Genomic DNA, 13,614 nt, shown 5'->3' with positions numbered 1-13,614 from the left:
TTGCTACCAATAAGAATGACAGATCTATAACTCACACTTCTATGTGAATTTGGTGAGGTCACCCACAAAGCTACATAATGGACCTTAAAAAATAAAAAGAATGCACACATGCTCCTATTACTTTGATTGATTGTTGGTGGCTAAAGCTAGCTGACATTTGTGGCTGTTTAAAGAAAACCAAACCATGAATTACAGTTCCTCCTGGTCAGGGTGACAAACCATCTAACATCAAGTTGTAAACTACTGAACTTCCCCTTTAATCTCTTGAAGACAAATTACCTTGTAATATTTTGTAAATTTGCAAAGCCCAAGTGGACAACACCCCACAAGCCATGTTTGTTACTTTCCTCATTAGCTTCTACTGGGAATTGTTGTCAATGGAGTCATGACATACATGTTTACATCTTGACTGACATATTCGTCATCACATTGTGGGTTTTGTTGTAAATAAAAGGCTTTGATGTTGTTTCTGTAGTAAGTCTGAAGGGGTGGGATAGAACACAGGAATCAACTTGGAACACTGAAGAAAGCTGTAGAAGACCTACTTGCTTATGTTAGTGCTTAACTTCCACTCTTCATGTCAAGGACAGTTATTATTTTGCTATCTAGTGTGGAATCGAGTGATTCATATATATAATTTAATGTGTTTTGGTGTATGAAATGTCCATACATACAATCTTATTTGGGTAATGTTGTCTAGTTATCTGGCTATCAAGTAAGGACATTAACTTACTTAGGTCAGCTGTTTGCAGAATATAGCTATTCAGCTAAATAGCTGAGATCACTTGTGTCATGTAAACCTTCCATAACAATGTATAGCTTTATTTGCTAGCTAGCTACATCTCGTCTGACTGATGATAGCTATACAGCTACCAGCTGGAGCTGGAGCTGGATAGAAACTGATTCCCCAAGTTGTACGACTAATCTTTTCAAATTCTCCTCTCAAGATTCTGAGCTACTCCTTGACTGACAAATGGAGAACCACACGTACCCTAACCACGTTCTCCTCCTGGAGGGGTTAAAGGTCACACAACAGTCCTCGTACCCTGCCTTCATCCTCTTCCTCATTATCTACATCTTCACAATGGTGGCCAACATCGGACTCATAGTATTGATCTCCATGGAGAGGAGCCTGCACCAGCCCATGTACATCCTCCTCTGCAACCTGCCTCTTAATGACATAGTCGGGGCTACAGCGTTGATACCTCGTCTGTTATGGGACATTTTGACCACAGCTCCTGAGCGATATATCACTTACATAGAGTGTGTCATTCAGGCTTTCTATACTCATGTTTATGCTACGACATCACACACCGTTCTCATGATCATGGCCTTTGACAGGTATGTGGCCATCTGCAACCCCCTGCGGTACGCTACCATCATGACAAACAAAATGGTTATCAGGCTGTCTGTGTCTGCCTGGGGGGTGGCCATAGTCTTAGTGGGGATTCTGCTGGGCCTCACCATCCGCCTGTCACGCTGCAGGTCTAACATATTTAACCCTTACTGTGACAACGCCTCCTTATTCAAGCTCTCCTGTGAGAGCGTGCTTATAAATAACATATATGGCTTAATCTTTACTGTTGTGCTGTTTGTCTCGTCCATAGGCAGCATCAGTCTCACCTATCTCAAGATCGCCATTGTGTGTCTGAGCAGTAAAAACAGCTCTTTAAACAGCAAGGCCCTGACAACCTGCAGCACACACTTACTGGTCTACCTCATCGTGCTGGGATGTGGGTTTACCATTATCGTCCTCCACCGCTTCCCAGCCTTTGCAGACCTGCGTAAAGTGAGCAGTGTTCTGGGTAGTGTGGTCCCTACTTGTCTCAACCCCATAATATATGGTTTACAGACTAAAGAGATTAAACAGAGGATCTTTAGAGTGTTTCACAGAGCCAAGGTGTCCACATGATGTGTTAAATCAGACAGGAAAATATATGATATATCATATGATGAGAACTGTGTGTGGCATTCATGAAACAAGGGTGGGGTGTCTTCTCAGCCACCACCTGAGGGACCAGTTCTCTTGAATTGGATGCTAAAATTAATTGAAAACCATGATTTCTACGGTGATATTCCACATTAAAAATATGTTTTAAAATGTATAACATACAGCCACCCTTGTATGTGTTAGTACTACTGAAAAAAGCTCTATGTGGTTTTCAAATTGACATTTATTTTTATCTGGTGCAAGGTTTTTGGGGAGGGTTCCATGAATCATTTATAGATTGAATGTCCACATGCAAACCATACATTATTCCATCAAGAGGTCTTTTTTATTGTGCAAAGTTTTATTTTAATTTGTGACGCTTACAGAAAAGGCAGAGGCACAAAAATGAAATGTGTGGATACTTTATTTTACAGTGTGCTATTTCCCTGATATTTAGAAAGAACATTATCAGATAGTAGGTACACAAGAAATCACCTAATGATTACTCTTTGGTTTCTTTTAGATGAATTAAAAACATGTATAATTACAAAACATATAGTACTGTATCTGGTAGTATGTACAATGCAAGTTAACAGGAATGTACAGTTGTTATTATTTTTGTGTTCCTTATCAATAAACTATTAAATCAAATGTATACAGTTGTGCAATATACATAATGAACCAAATGGTGAACAATAATGTTGTTCGGTTTAGTTTCTAAGAGTGTTAAACATTTAGTTTTTCTGCCTTCCGAAAAACAATCAATAATTGGAAGTAGTGACTTGGTATTATTTTGGAATCTGAAAATGATTACTCTTTTTAGCCCCATACTAAACTATTTTAAAAGTAGAGGCACAAGAGAGGAGCACTTCTTTGGTTTATAGTTAATCAATGAGGTCCTCTTTGATCAAGGGATACTATATATAAAAAAAGTTGGTGCTGGATTGTAAACAATGCCAGGAAAGCCGTTGCGCAAACAAACTTCAAGAATGAATCAAGACACTCTCATTTAGTGTAAAAAATGTAAAAGCCTTTGTTGTTTTAAGGCTTATGCATGGCAAGAATAAAAAACCTGCGTAGCGGCTACAACAGCCTTCATCCTGGTGACAAAGAATATTGTTGGACAAACAGGTGTATATCCCAACTTTTACAGGAAGTGGTTCAATTCAGTACCATATTTAATATATGTATATATATTATTTTATTTAACCTTTATTTTACTAGGCAAGTCAGTTAAGAAAAAATTCTTATTTACAATGACGGCCTACACTTAAAATGTAAAGGCAAAAAAAACTTTTGGGGAGAAAACACATTAAAAATACAGAGATAAACAAAACAAACATTGCATAACGAGAATGCAACACCTCAAAAGAAATGCTAAATCATAAAAGAAAAATACATACACATGAGTTCATGTTACCAAACTTAAATAAGAATGGAGATCAAAAAACTAAAAAATTTAGAACAAAAAGTAAATCACATATATCTTACAGGAAGGGAGAATAAAACGTTTCCTAATTTAGACCCTGCAATACAGTTGATTTAATTTAAAGATCCAGAACGTTTCACGTTGTAGGAGGCGTTTGAGATGGCCATTGCTTTCAGAGAGTTTTGGCTGCCATGGCCAGCATGTCTGTAATGTTTAGCAATCGGAAACATATTGTTAGCAGTTCTTCTAGCATAAGCATGTTCAGACACCCTGTCCTTGAGCCTTCTCTTAGGACGTACTATGTAAAAGAACCCACATGGGCACTCCAGCCTGTACACCATATACAGTAGGTAGTGTTGCAGTTGACAAACGATTGCACTTGGTATTTGTTTTTACGATATGATGGCAGTGATTGCAGTTACCACACGGTCTGTGCATATTTGTAATAAACAGCTGGTGCATGAAATCTAAGGAAGTCTCTAGATTTTGCTCGCCTGAAGTAGAGTATATTGTGGTAAATTGCAGGCCACACTACTTGCCTAGAGAGTTATCAGCTATACTTTTCCTGGCTGTTTATTTACCACCACAAACAGATGCTGGCACTAAGACCGCACTCAGTCAGCTGTATACGGAAATAAGCAAACAGGAAACCACTCACCCAGAGGCGGCGCTCCTAGTGGCCAGAGACTTTAATGCAGGGAAACTTAAATCAGTTCTACCAAATCTCTATCAACATGTTAAATGTGCAACCAGAGGGAAAAAAATTCTAGATCACCTGTACTCCACACACAGAGACGCTTACAAAGCTCTCCCTCGCCCTCCATTTGGTAAATCCGACCACAACTCTATCCTCCTGATTCCTGCTTACAAGCAAAAATTAAAGCAGGAAGCACCAGTGACTCGGTCTATAACAAAGTGGTCAGATGAAGCAGATGCTAAACTACAGGACTGTTTTGCTATCACAGACTGAACATGTTCCGGGATTCTTCCGATGACATTGAGGAATACACCACATCAGTCACCGGCTTTATCAATAAGTGCATCGAGGACGTCATCCCCACAGTGACTGTACGTACATACCCCAACCAGAAGCCATGGATTACAGGCAACACTCGCACTGAGCTAAAGGGTAGAGCTGCCGCTTTCAAGGTGCGGGACTCTAACCCAGAAGCTTACAAGAAATCCCGCTATGCCCTGTGACGAACCATCATACTACACCGGCTCCGACGCTCGTCGGATGTGGCAGGGCTTGCAAACTATTACAGACTACAAAGTGAGGCACAGCCGCGAGCTGCCCAGTGACACGAGCCTACCAGACGAGCTAAATCACTTCTATGCTTGCTTCGAGGCAAGCAACACTGAGGCATGCATGAGAGCATCAGCTGTTCCGGACGACTGTGTGATCACGCTCTCCGTAGCCGACGTGAGTAAGAGCTATAAACAGGCCAACATACACCAGGCTGAGGGGCCAGACGGAATACCAGGACGTGTGCTCTGGGCATGTGCTGACCAACTGGCAGGTGTATTCACTGACATTTTCAACATGTCCCTGATTGAGTCTGTAATACCAACATGTTTCAAGCAGATCACCATAGTCCCTGTGCCCAAGAACACAAAGGCAACCTGCCTAAATGACTACAGCACTCACGTCCATAGCCATGAAGTGCTTTGAAAGACTGGCAATGGCTCACATCAACACCATTATCCCAGAAACCCTAGACCCACTCCAATTTGCATACCGCCCAAACAGATCCACAGATGACGCAATCTCTATTGCACTCCACACTGCCCTTTCCCACCTGGACAAAAGGAACACTTATGTGAGAATGCTATTCATTGACTACAGCTCAGCGTTCAACACCATAGTACCCTCAAAGCTCATCACTAAGCTAAGGAACCTGGGACTAAACACCTCCCTCTGCAACTGACCTCCCTCTGCAACTGGATCCTGGACTTCCTGACGAGCTGCCCCCAGGTGGTGAGGGTAGGTAGCAACACATCTGTGAGCTGATCCTCAACACTGGAGCTCCCCAGGGGTGCGTGCTCAGTCCCCTCCTGTACTCACTGTTCACCCACGACTGCATGGCCAGGTACGACTCCAACACCATCATTAAGTTTGCAGACGACACAACAGTGGTAGGCCTGATCAACGACGAGACAGCCTATAGTGAGGAGGTCAGAGACCTGGCTGGGTGGTGCCAGAATAACAACCTATCCCTCAACGTAACCAAGACTAAGGAGATGATTGTGAACTACAGGAAAAGGATCACCGAGCACGCCCCCATTCTCATCGACGGGGTTGTAGTGGAGCAGGTTGAGAGCTTCAACTTCCTTGGTGTCCACATCAACAACAAACTAGAATGGTCCAAACACACCAAGACAGTCGTGAAGAGGGCACGACAAAGCCTATTTCCCCTTAGGAAACTAAAAATACTTTTCATGGGTCCTGAGATCCTCAAAAGGTTCTACAGCTGCAACATCGAGAGCATCCTGACCGGTTGCATCACTGCCTGGTACGGCAACTGCTCGGCCTCCGACAGCAAGGCACTTCAGAGGGTAGTGCGTACGGCCCAGTACATCACTGGGGCAACGCTGCCTGCCATCCAGGACCTCTACACCAGGCGGTGTCAGAGGAAGGCCCTAAAAATTGTCAAAGACCCCAGCCACAGACTGTTCTCTCTACTGCCGCATGGCAAGCGGTACCGGAGTGCCAAGTCTAGGACAAAAAGGCTTCTCAACAGTTTTTACCCCCAAGCCATAAGACTCCTGAACAGGTAACCAAATGGTTACCCGGACTATTTGCATTGTGGGCCCCCCAACCCCTCTTTTACGCTGCTGCTACTCTCTGTTTATCTTAAATGCATAGTCACGTTAACTATACATTCATGTACATACTACCTCAATTGGCCCGACCAACCAGTGCTCCCACACATTGGCTAATCGGGCTACCTGCATTGTGTCCCACCCACCACCCGCCAACCCCTCTTTTTACGCTACTGCTACTCTATGTTCATCAATTATGCATAGTCACTTTAACCATTCCTACATGTACATACTACCTCAATAAGCCTGACTAACCGGTGTCTGTTTATAGCCTTGCTACTGTTATTTTCAAATGTCTTTTTACTGTTGTTTTATTTCTTTACTTAGCTACACACACACACACACACACACACATACATTTTTCGCACTATTGGTTAGAGCCTGTAAGTAAGCATTTCACTGTAAGGTCTACTACACCTGTTGTATTCGGCACGTGACAAATAAACGTTGATTTGAAGTTATTCTCCCATCCTGTAAGAGATATGTGGTTTATTTTTTGTTCTCAATTTTTTTGTTTTCTGTATCTCTGTATCTTGAATGTGTTTTTTCCCAATTCTATTACATATGGTAATGAATTGAGTCACTTCCTGTGAGAGTTGGCATATACACCTGTTTCTCCACCAATACTCTTTATCACCCTGATGAAGGCTGTTGTAGCCGCTACGCGTCTGTGGTTTTTCCATGCATAATCCGTAAAACAATAAAGGCTTTTGAATTTATACATTAAATGATAGTGCCTTGATTACTTCTGGAAGTTTCTTTTCTGGCATTGTTTACATTCCAGCATCAACATCTTTTTTCATTTAGTATTTTAAAAGTAGACTGTATTGAGTGTTTTGAGGTCAGGAGAATTTGCGTACTATTTTGTGGCCAGGACAGCGTGTTGAGTTTTCTGCGGCCCTGCAGTGAGATGGCTCTGTGATAGTCTTTCTCAGCTCCTTGTTCCTCAGGCTGTAGATAATCGGGTTCATGAAAGGAGTCAGAGCTGAGTACAGCACTGACACGATGATACACACCTACAACATTAACACAACATTAATACAACATTAAGACAACCGCAATGTGACAATGATACCTCCCCACCCCTAAAAAATACAATAAATGCAAAGTTACACATTATTATACAACAATGATACGCACCTACAACATCAACACAATGTTATCCAACCTTATCACAACAATATTAACAGCACGACCTGGATCATATTTACCCATTAACATTTACACAGCATTATTAGGAAGGGTTGGGGTCAATTCCATTTAAATTTCAGTCAATTCAGGAAGTACTCTGAAATTCCAATTCTTGCCCATGCTTTTCAAAAAGGAAAAAAACCATTGGAATTTGGATGAATAAATTCCTGAATTGACTGGAATTTAAATGAAATTGACCCCAACCCTGTTATTAGGATTATCATGCCACCATGACACAAACCTCTCTCAACCAACAACGACTGAAGAGCATCAGTACAATATGCGACACACAATTAATACAACACTACCATCTCCTGGTGAGAACTCATTTTGGATACTGATAGACATTAACAGTGAAAGGACACAAATCAGAGGACATGGGTAACCAGAGTAATGGCACAAATATCAGACACACTCTTCAGCTGGTGATTGTGGAATTCACAGTGTTGACTGAAGGATGTCTGATGGCAGAGTTAAACAGACATCGGAAGAGAGGGGGGAAATGAAGAGGAGGGTCACCTCTGGAGAGAAGTTTCCCACAAGGTAGGAGTCACTGGGCAGCGCCCATTTTAGCTATCGCCACACCGATGAGGATGTAGGAAGTAAATATGAGCACGCCGTGATGAGCAGCGCTACAAGGGCAAAAAAACGCGACATTATACTGTCCACCAGCCGAGGATGGGTCGGACAAGCAGTGGCGCACCACGTTGGGTTTGCAAAACAAAAGCCGCGTTGCCATGGCAGTGGCCGAGAGGTGCAGATGGCGTCTAAGGTCCACGCCCCGATGATGAGGGGCAGGTGGACGGGTTGGGTCATCACAGCGGTGTAGAGGAGAGAATTACAGATGGCCACATAGCAATCGTAGGCCATGACGGTCAGCAGGGCGTGGTTGTTGACGGCCATCTGGATGAAGCAGTACATCTGGAGGAAGCAGCCGGGAACGGAAACAGTCTTGACCTCAGTCAGGAAGCCTGACAACATGTTGGGGACAGTGACTGTGGTGTAGACCATTTCCATGAAGGACAGGTTGTGTAGGAAGAAGTACATGGGGGAGCCCAGCTTCGGGTCAGTCCGCAGCTGTAGGGTGAGATAAAGAGAGGGATTAGACAGTGATGTAATAGATAGGCCCAGCAGGGAGTTTTTACCGACAATGTGACTCGTCCAGGGAAGAATCTGGGTTCAAGAGTCCTGACTCCTGAGGAGTATAGTGTATTCTACAGGCCCTCAGTGAGTGGACCTGAAGGAAACCTGTTGATCACTTACACTTACTACAACACCCGTTCTCTTTTATAACATCATGTTTTTTTCTCACATGCTTTGTAAACAACAGGTGTAGACTAAGAGTGAAATGCTTACTTACAGGCCCTTCCCAACAATGCAGAGAGAAAAATAGAAATAGTAGAAAACATAGAAATAATAGATAAAAAAAAAATAAAAAAAACACAAGGAATAAAAAAAATAACAACACAAGGAATAAATACACAATGAGTAATGATAACTTGGCAATATACATGGGGTACCAGTACCGAGTCGATGTGCAGGGGTGTGCGTGTACAGTGTACAATACCAGATGATCATGCTGTTTCCTCCTAGGATGATGGAATAGGCCAGCAAGAAGATGACAAACAGAACCATTCTGTTTTCCACCAGGCCCTGGATGATGAAGAATGTGACAGGGCTGGGCCGGGTGCTGTTCATACCGCTGGGCCAGTGAGCCTGATAGGAACTTATACAAACCGAGTGCCGACAGAGAAAGACATTGATACCGTGTACACAGTGGTGAAAAAAGTACCCAGTTGCCATACTTGAGTAAAAGTAAAGATACCTTAATAGAAAATGACTAAAGTAAAAGTGAAAGTCACTCAGTAAAATACTACTTGAGTAAAAGTCTAAAAGTATTTGATTTTAAATATACTTAAGTATCAAAAGTACATTGCTAAATTATACTTAATTATCAAAAGTAAAAGTAGAAATTATTTCTTATTCCTTCTATTAAGCAAACCAGACGGCACAATTTTCTTGAATTTTAAATGTATGTTTAGCCAAGGGCACACTCCAACACTCAGACATAATTTACAAATAAAGCATTTGTCTTTAGTGAGTCCGCCAGATCAGAGGCAGTGGGGATGACCAGGGATGTTCTCTTGATAAGTCTGTGAATTGGACCATTTCCCTACGCTGCTAAGCATTCTTTGGGTGTCAGGGAAAATGTATGGACTAAAAAGTGCATGATTTTCTTTAGGAATGTATTGAAGTAAAAGTAAAAGTTGTCAAAAATATAAATAGTAAAGTAAAGTACAGATACTCAAAACAACTACTTAAGTAGTATTTTAAAGTATTTTTACTTAAGTACACATAGAAGAAGCACATTCTGAACGAACATGGTTTAGTACAGTTATATTTTGGTTACTAAAGTAGTTACATTAATACATGGTGTAAGAATAATTGTAATGAAAAGTGTTTCCCACAGCAGAAAAAAATACAAAATAAAATCGTATTATTAAAATCGTTTGGCCTTCCTATGGTCGTATCAGAATGGGGAAATCTAAATGCAATGTGATATGATAACAATAACTTACAATCATTTATAGTAAGTGGTAGTCGATTATGTTTAGTTAACAATTCCAGCCATAAGCTTGAACACTGAATTCAAAATGTAGTAATATGTTGAAATCTGATTATTATAACATAAGTTTGCAAATAAAACACACTATTACACTTAACGCTAATTTATAAAACAGTTCTCTAAGCTCTCTATACATATTCACTTAGCGGCTGATTCCGACCTGAGTTAAGCAGGCGTAAATGGAACATAATTCCCCATTTATGCAATTTTCTCTCAAAATATATTTTGACCTTTACCTTAATAAGCTGGAGAAAGCATGCTATTCACCCGCTGTTTGTTCGTGGGTGGAGATCTAAGAAATTAAGGTGTGGTGCGAGTGTGTATACAGATAATCCGTATTCTGACTGTGATTTAATTCCATCATAATTCTACCACCTTTACGTGTCAGAAAATGATTAAGGTTGAGCGAACCTTCCAAGTGGGAAAAGCATCTACTATTCTACTTAATTTTTTCCGATAACAATAACAGCATTCTCCATGCACTGTAATTTATAAACTGATAAGAGTTATTGATAAAAGATAGGAAAATTAGTCATCCATTTGGAGTAGGGGATTGTATACACATAGCAATTGTTTTAGATTATTTTTCTAATGCACTGCAGTACTTAATACAGCTGGTGGCCACGCCCGATACTGACTGTTACTTTTGATTTTGACCCCCCCTTTGTTCAGGGACACATTATTCCATTTCTGTTAGTCACATGTCTGTGGAACTTGTTCAGTTTATGTCTCAGTTGTTGAATTTTGTTATGTTGATACAAATATTTACACATTTTAGGTTTGCTGAAAATTAATGCAGTTGACAGTGAGAGGACGTTGTAACGGTTGTCGTTGGTGGAAGGAGAAGAGGACCAAAGTGCAGCGTGGTACGTATTCATAATAATTTAATAAAGAATGAATACTGAACAAAAACAACAAACTGACAAACGAACAGTTCTGTAAGGTGCAAACAAAAACACTAAACAGAAAAGAACTACCCACAACCCATAGTGGGAAAACAGGCTACCTAAGTATGATTCTCAATCAGAGACAACGATCGACACCTGCCTCTGATTGAGAACCATACTAGGCCAAACACATAGAAATATAACGACTAGAACAAAACATAGAAAAACATAGAATGCCCACCCCAACTCACGCCCTGACCAAACTAAAATAAAGACATAAAAAAGGCACTAAGGTCAGAACGTGACAGACGGTTCTTTTTTTGCTGAGTTTATTATATTTTGTTTAAGATGTTTATTATATTTTGTTTTAGATGTTTATTATATTTTGTTTAAGGTTATCCATGTTTCTCTCCATTGCAGCCTTAGAGGTCAGACTGAGCGCAAGTGAGAGCCAGGTAGATGATCTGAAGAGGGAGAATGCAGGTAAAATGACACAAACTTGAGTTAGGCCTATATAAATCACTTCAACAGTGTAATTTGTGTTGTTTTCCCAAAATATTTCTAAGGATAGAAATTATTAGTTTGTAAAGGGTTATGGTTATGGTCAGGGCAAGCTAACATGCAAAGTAGCTAAAAAATAGTATGTAGTTTCAAAGTTTTAAAAGTTTGTTTACTATGTTACGTGTAGTATATGAGACCAGGCTGGATTGGAATACTTGTAGTGCTGTAATGACATCAAGGGTACTCTTGAGGATCCTCTTGGATTTTACAGCAGTGGTTCCCAAACTTTTTATTCTCCCGTATCCCTTCAAATATTCAACCTCCAGCTGCGTACCAACTCTAGCACCAGGGTCAGCGCACTCTCAAATGTTGTTTTTTGCCATCATTGTAAGCCTGCCACACACACACACACACTATACAATAAATTTATTAAACATAAGAATTTGTTAGTTTTTTGTCACAACCCGGCTCGTGGGAAGTGACAAAGAGCTCTTATAGGACCAGGGCACAAATAATAATAATCAATAATTTTGCTATTTATTTAACCATCTTACATATAAAACCTTATTTGTTCATCAAAACTTGTGAATAACACACCACAGGTTAATGAGAAGCGTATGCTTGAAAGGATGCACATAACTCTGCAATGTTGGGTCGTATTGGAGAGAGTCTCAGTCTTAAATCATTTTCCACACACAGTCTGTGCCTGTATTTAGTTTTCATGCTAGTGATGCCTGAGAATCCACTCTCACATAGGTACGTGGTTGCAAAGGGCAGCAGTGTCTTAACAGCACAATTTGCCAAGGCAGGATACTCTGAGCGCAGCCCAATCCAGAAATCTGTCAGTGGCTTCTGTTTAAAAAAAAATAATCACAGAATCACTTGTTGCAATTTCGATGAGGCTCTCTTGTTCAGATATCGATAAGTGGACTAGAGGCAGGGCACGAAAGGGATAACAAATCCAGTTGTTTGTGTCATCCGTTTCGGGAAAATACCTGCGTAATTGCACACCCAACTCACTCAGGTGCTTCACTATATCACATTTGACATTGTCTCTAAGCTTGAGTTCATTTGCACACAAAAAATCATACAATGATGTAAAGACCTGCGTGTTGTCCTTGTTAATGCAGTCAGAGAAGAGCTCCAACTTTTTAATCAAAGCCTCAATTTTGTCCCGCACATTGAATATTGTTGGGGAGAGTGCCTGTAATCCTAGATTCAGATCATTCAGGCAAGAAAAAACATCACCCAGATAGGCCAGTCGTGTGAGAAACTCGTCATCAGACAAGAGGTCAGACAAGTGAAAATGATGGTCAGTAAAGAAAACTTTAAGCTCGTTTCTCAATAATAATTAAAAAAAATTGTCAATACTTTCCCACTTGATAACCAGCACGCTTCTGTATGTTGTAAAAGCATTACATGGTCGCTGCCCATATCATTGCATAGTGCAGAAAATACACAAGAGTTCAGGGGCCTTGCTTTAACAAAGTGAACCATGTTCACTGTTGTGTCCAAAACGTCTTTCAAGCTGTCAGGCATTCTCTTGGCAGCAAGTGCCTCTCAGTGGATGCTGCAGTGTACCCAAGTGGCGTCAGGAGCAACTGCTTGCACACGCATTACCACTCCACTATGTCTCCCTGATATGGTTTTTGAGCAATCAGTACAGATACCAACCCATCTTGACCACCAAAGTCCATGTGAGGTCTCAAAGCTGTCCAGTACTTTAAAAATATCCTCTCCTGTTGTCCTGGTTTCCAGTGGTTTGCAGTAGAGGATGTCTTCCTTAATTGACCACCCATAAACGTAACGGACATATACCAGGAGCTGTACCAGGCCCGCCACATCTCATCCAGCTGTTACGCATAGAATTCACTGGCTTGTATGCAAAGCATCTCCTGCCATGTCACTAATGCGTCGTGAAACAGTGTTGTTTGATGAAGACATTGTCTGTATTGTTATTTTTGGCCTTTTGTCCCAGCCATATCCACGGCAGCAGGAAGAATTAAGTCCTCCACAATAGAATGTGGCTTGCCTGTCCTAGCCACTCGGTAGCTCACCATATAAGACTGAGTTGATGGAATTGAGTAAGCAGATCCAAGGAAGTAACTGAAGTCACCGACGACCAGGTAGAGATGGGATGAGTGTTCCGGGTGAATGACTGTAGACAGAAAAAATGGAGGTAAGTTCAAGGCAAGCAAGACGTACAAAACAACAAAACAAACTCTAT

General features: G+C 41.1%; 1 protein-coding gene and 1 pseudogene across 1 annotated transcript; one reads left to right on the top strand and one right to left on the bottom strand.

The window, feature by feature from the left end:
• The first annotated feature begins 973 nt into the window (after positions 1–973).
• Positions 974–1,944, top strand: LOC139568284 (olfactory receptor 5B17-like). Its single transcript, XM_071390034.1, has one exon. The coding sequence runs from the start codon at positions 974–976 to the stop codon at positions 1,910–1,912; it is 939 nt and encodes a 312-aa protein (XP_071246135.1). The 3' UTR covers positions 1,913–1,944.
• A 5,979-nt stretch (positions 1,945–7,923) lies between these two features.
• LOC139565338 (olfactory receptor 13C5-like) lies at positions 7,924–9,071 on the bottom strand (annotated as a pseudogene).
• Positions 9,072–13,614: the final 4,543 nt, after the last annotated feature.

This window comes from Salvelinus alpinus, chromosome 1, assembly GCF_045679555.1.
Source record: "Salvelinus alpinus chromosome 1, SLU_Salpinus.1, whole genome shotgun sequence".
Classification (NCBI taxonomy): Eukaryota; Metazoa; Chordata; class Actinopteri; order Salmoniformes; family Salmonidae; genus Salvelinus; species Salvelinus alpinus.
Note: the sequence above shows the minus strand (reverse complement) of the source record. Positions and strands in the feature narration are given on the sequence as shown.

Coding starts and splice junctions, on each gene's coding strand:
- LOC139568284 (XM_071390034.1), top strand. CDS start 974: ATGGAGAACCACACGTACCCTAACCACGTTCTCCTCCTGGAGGGGTTA.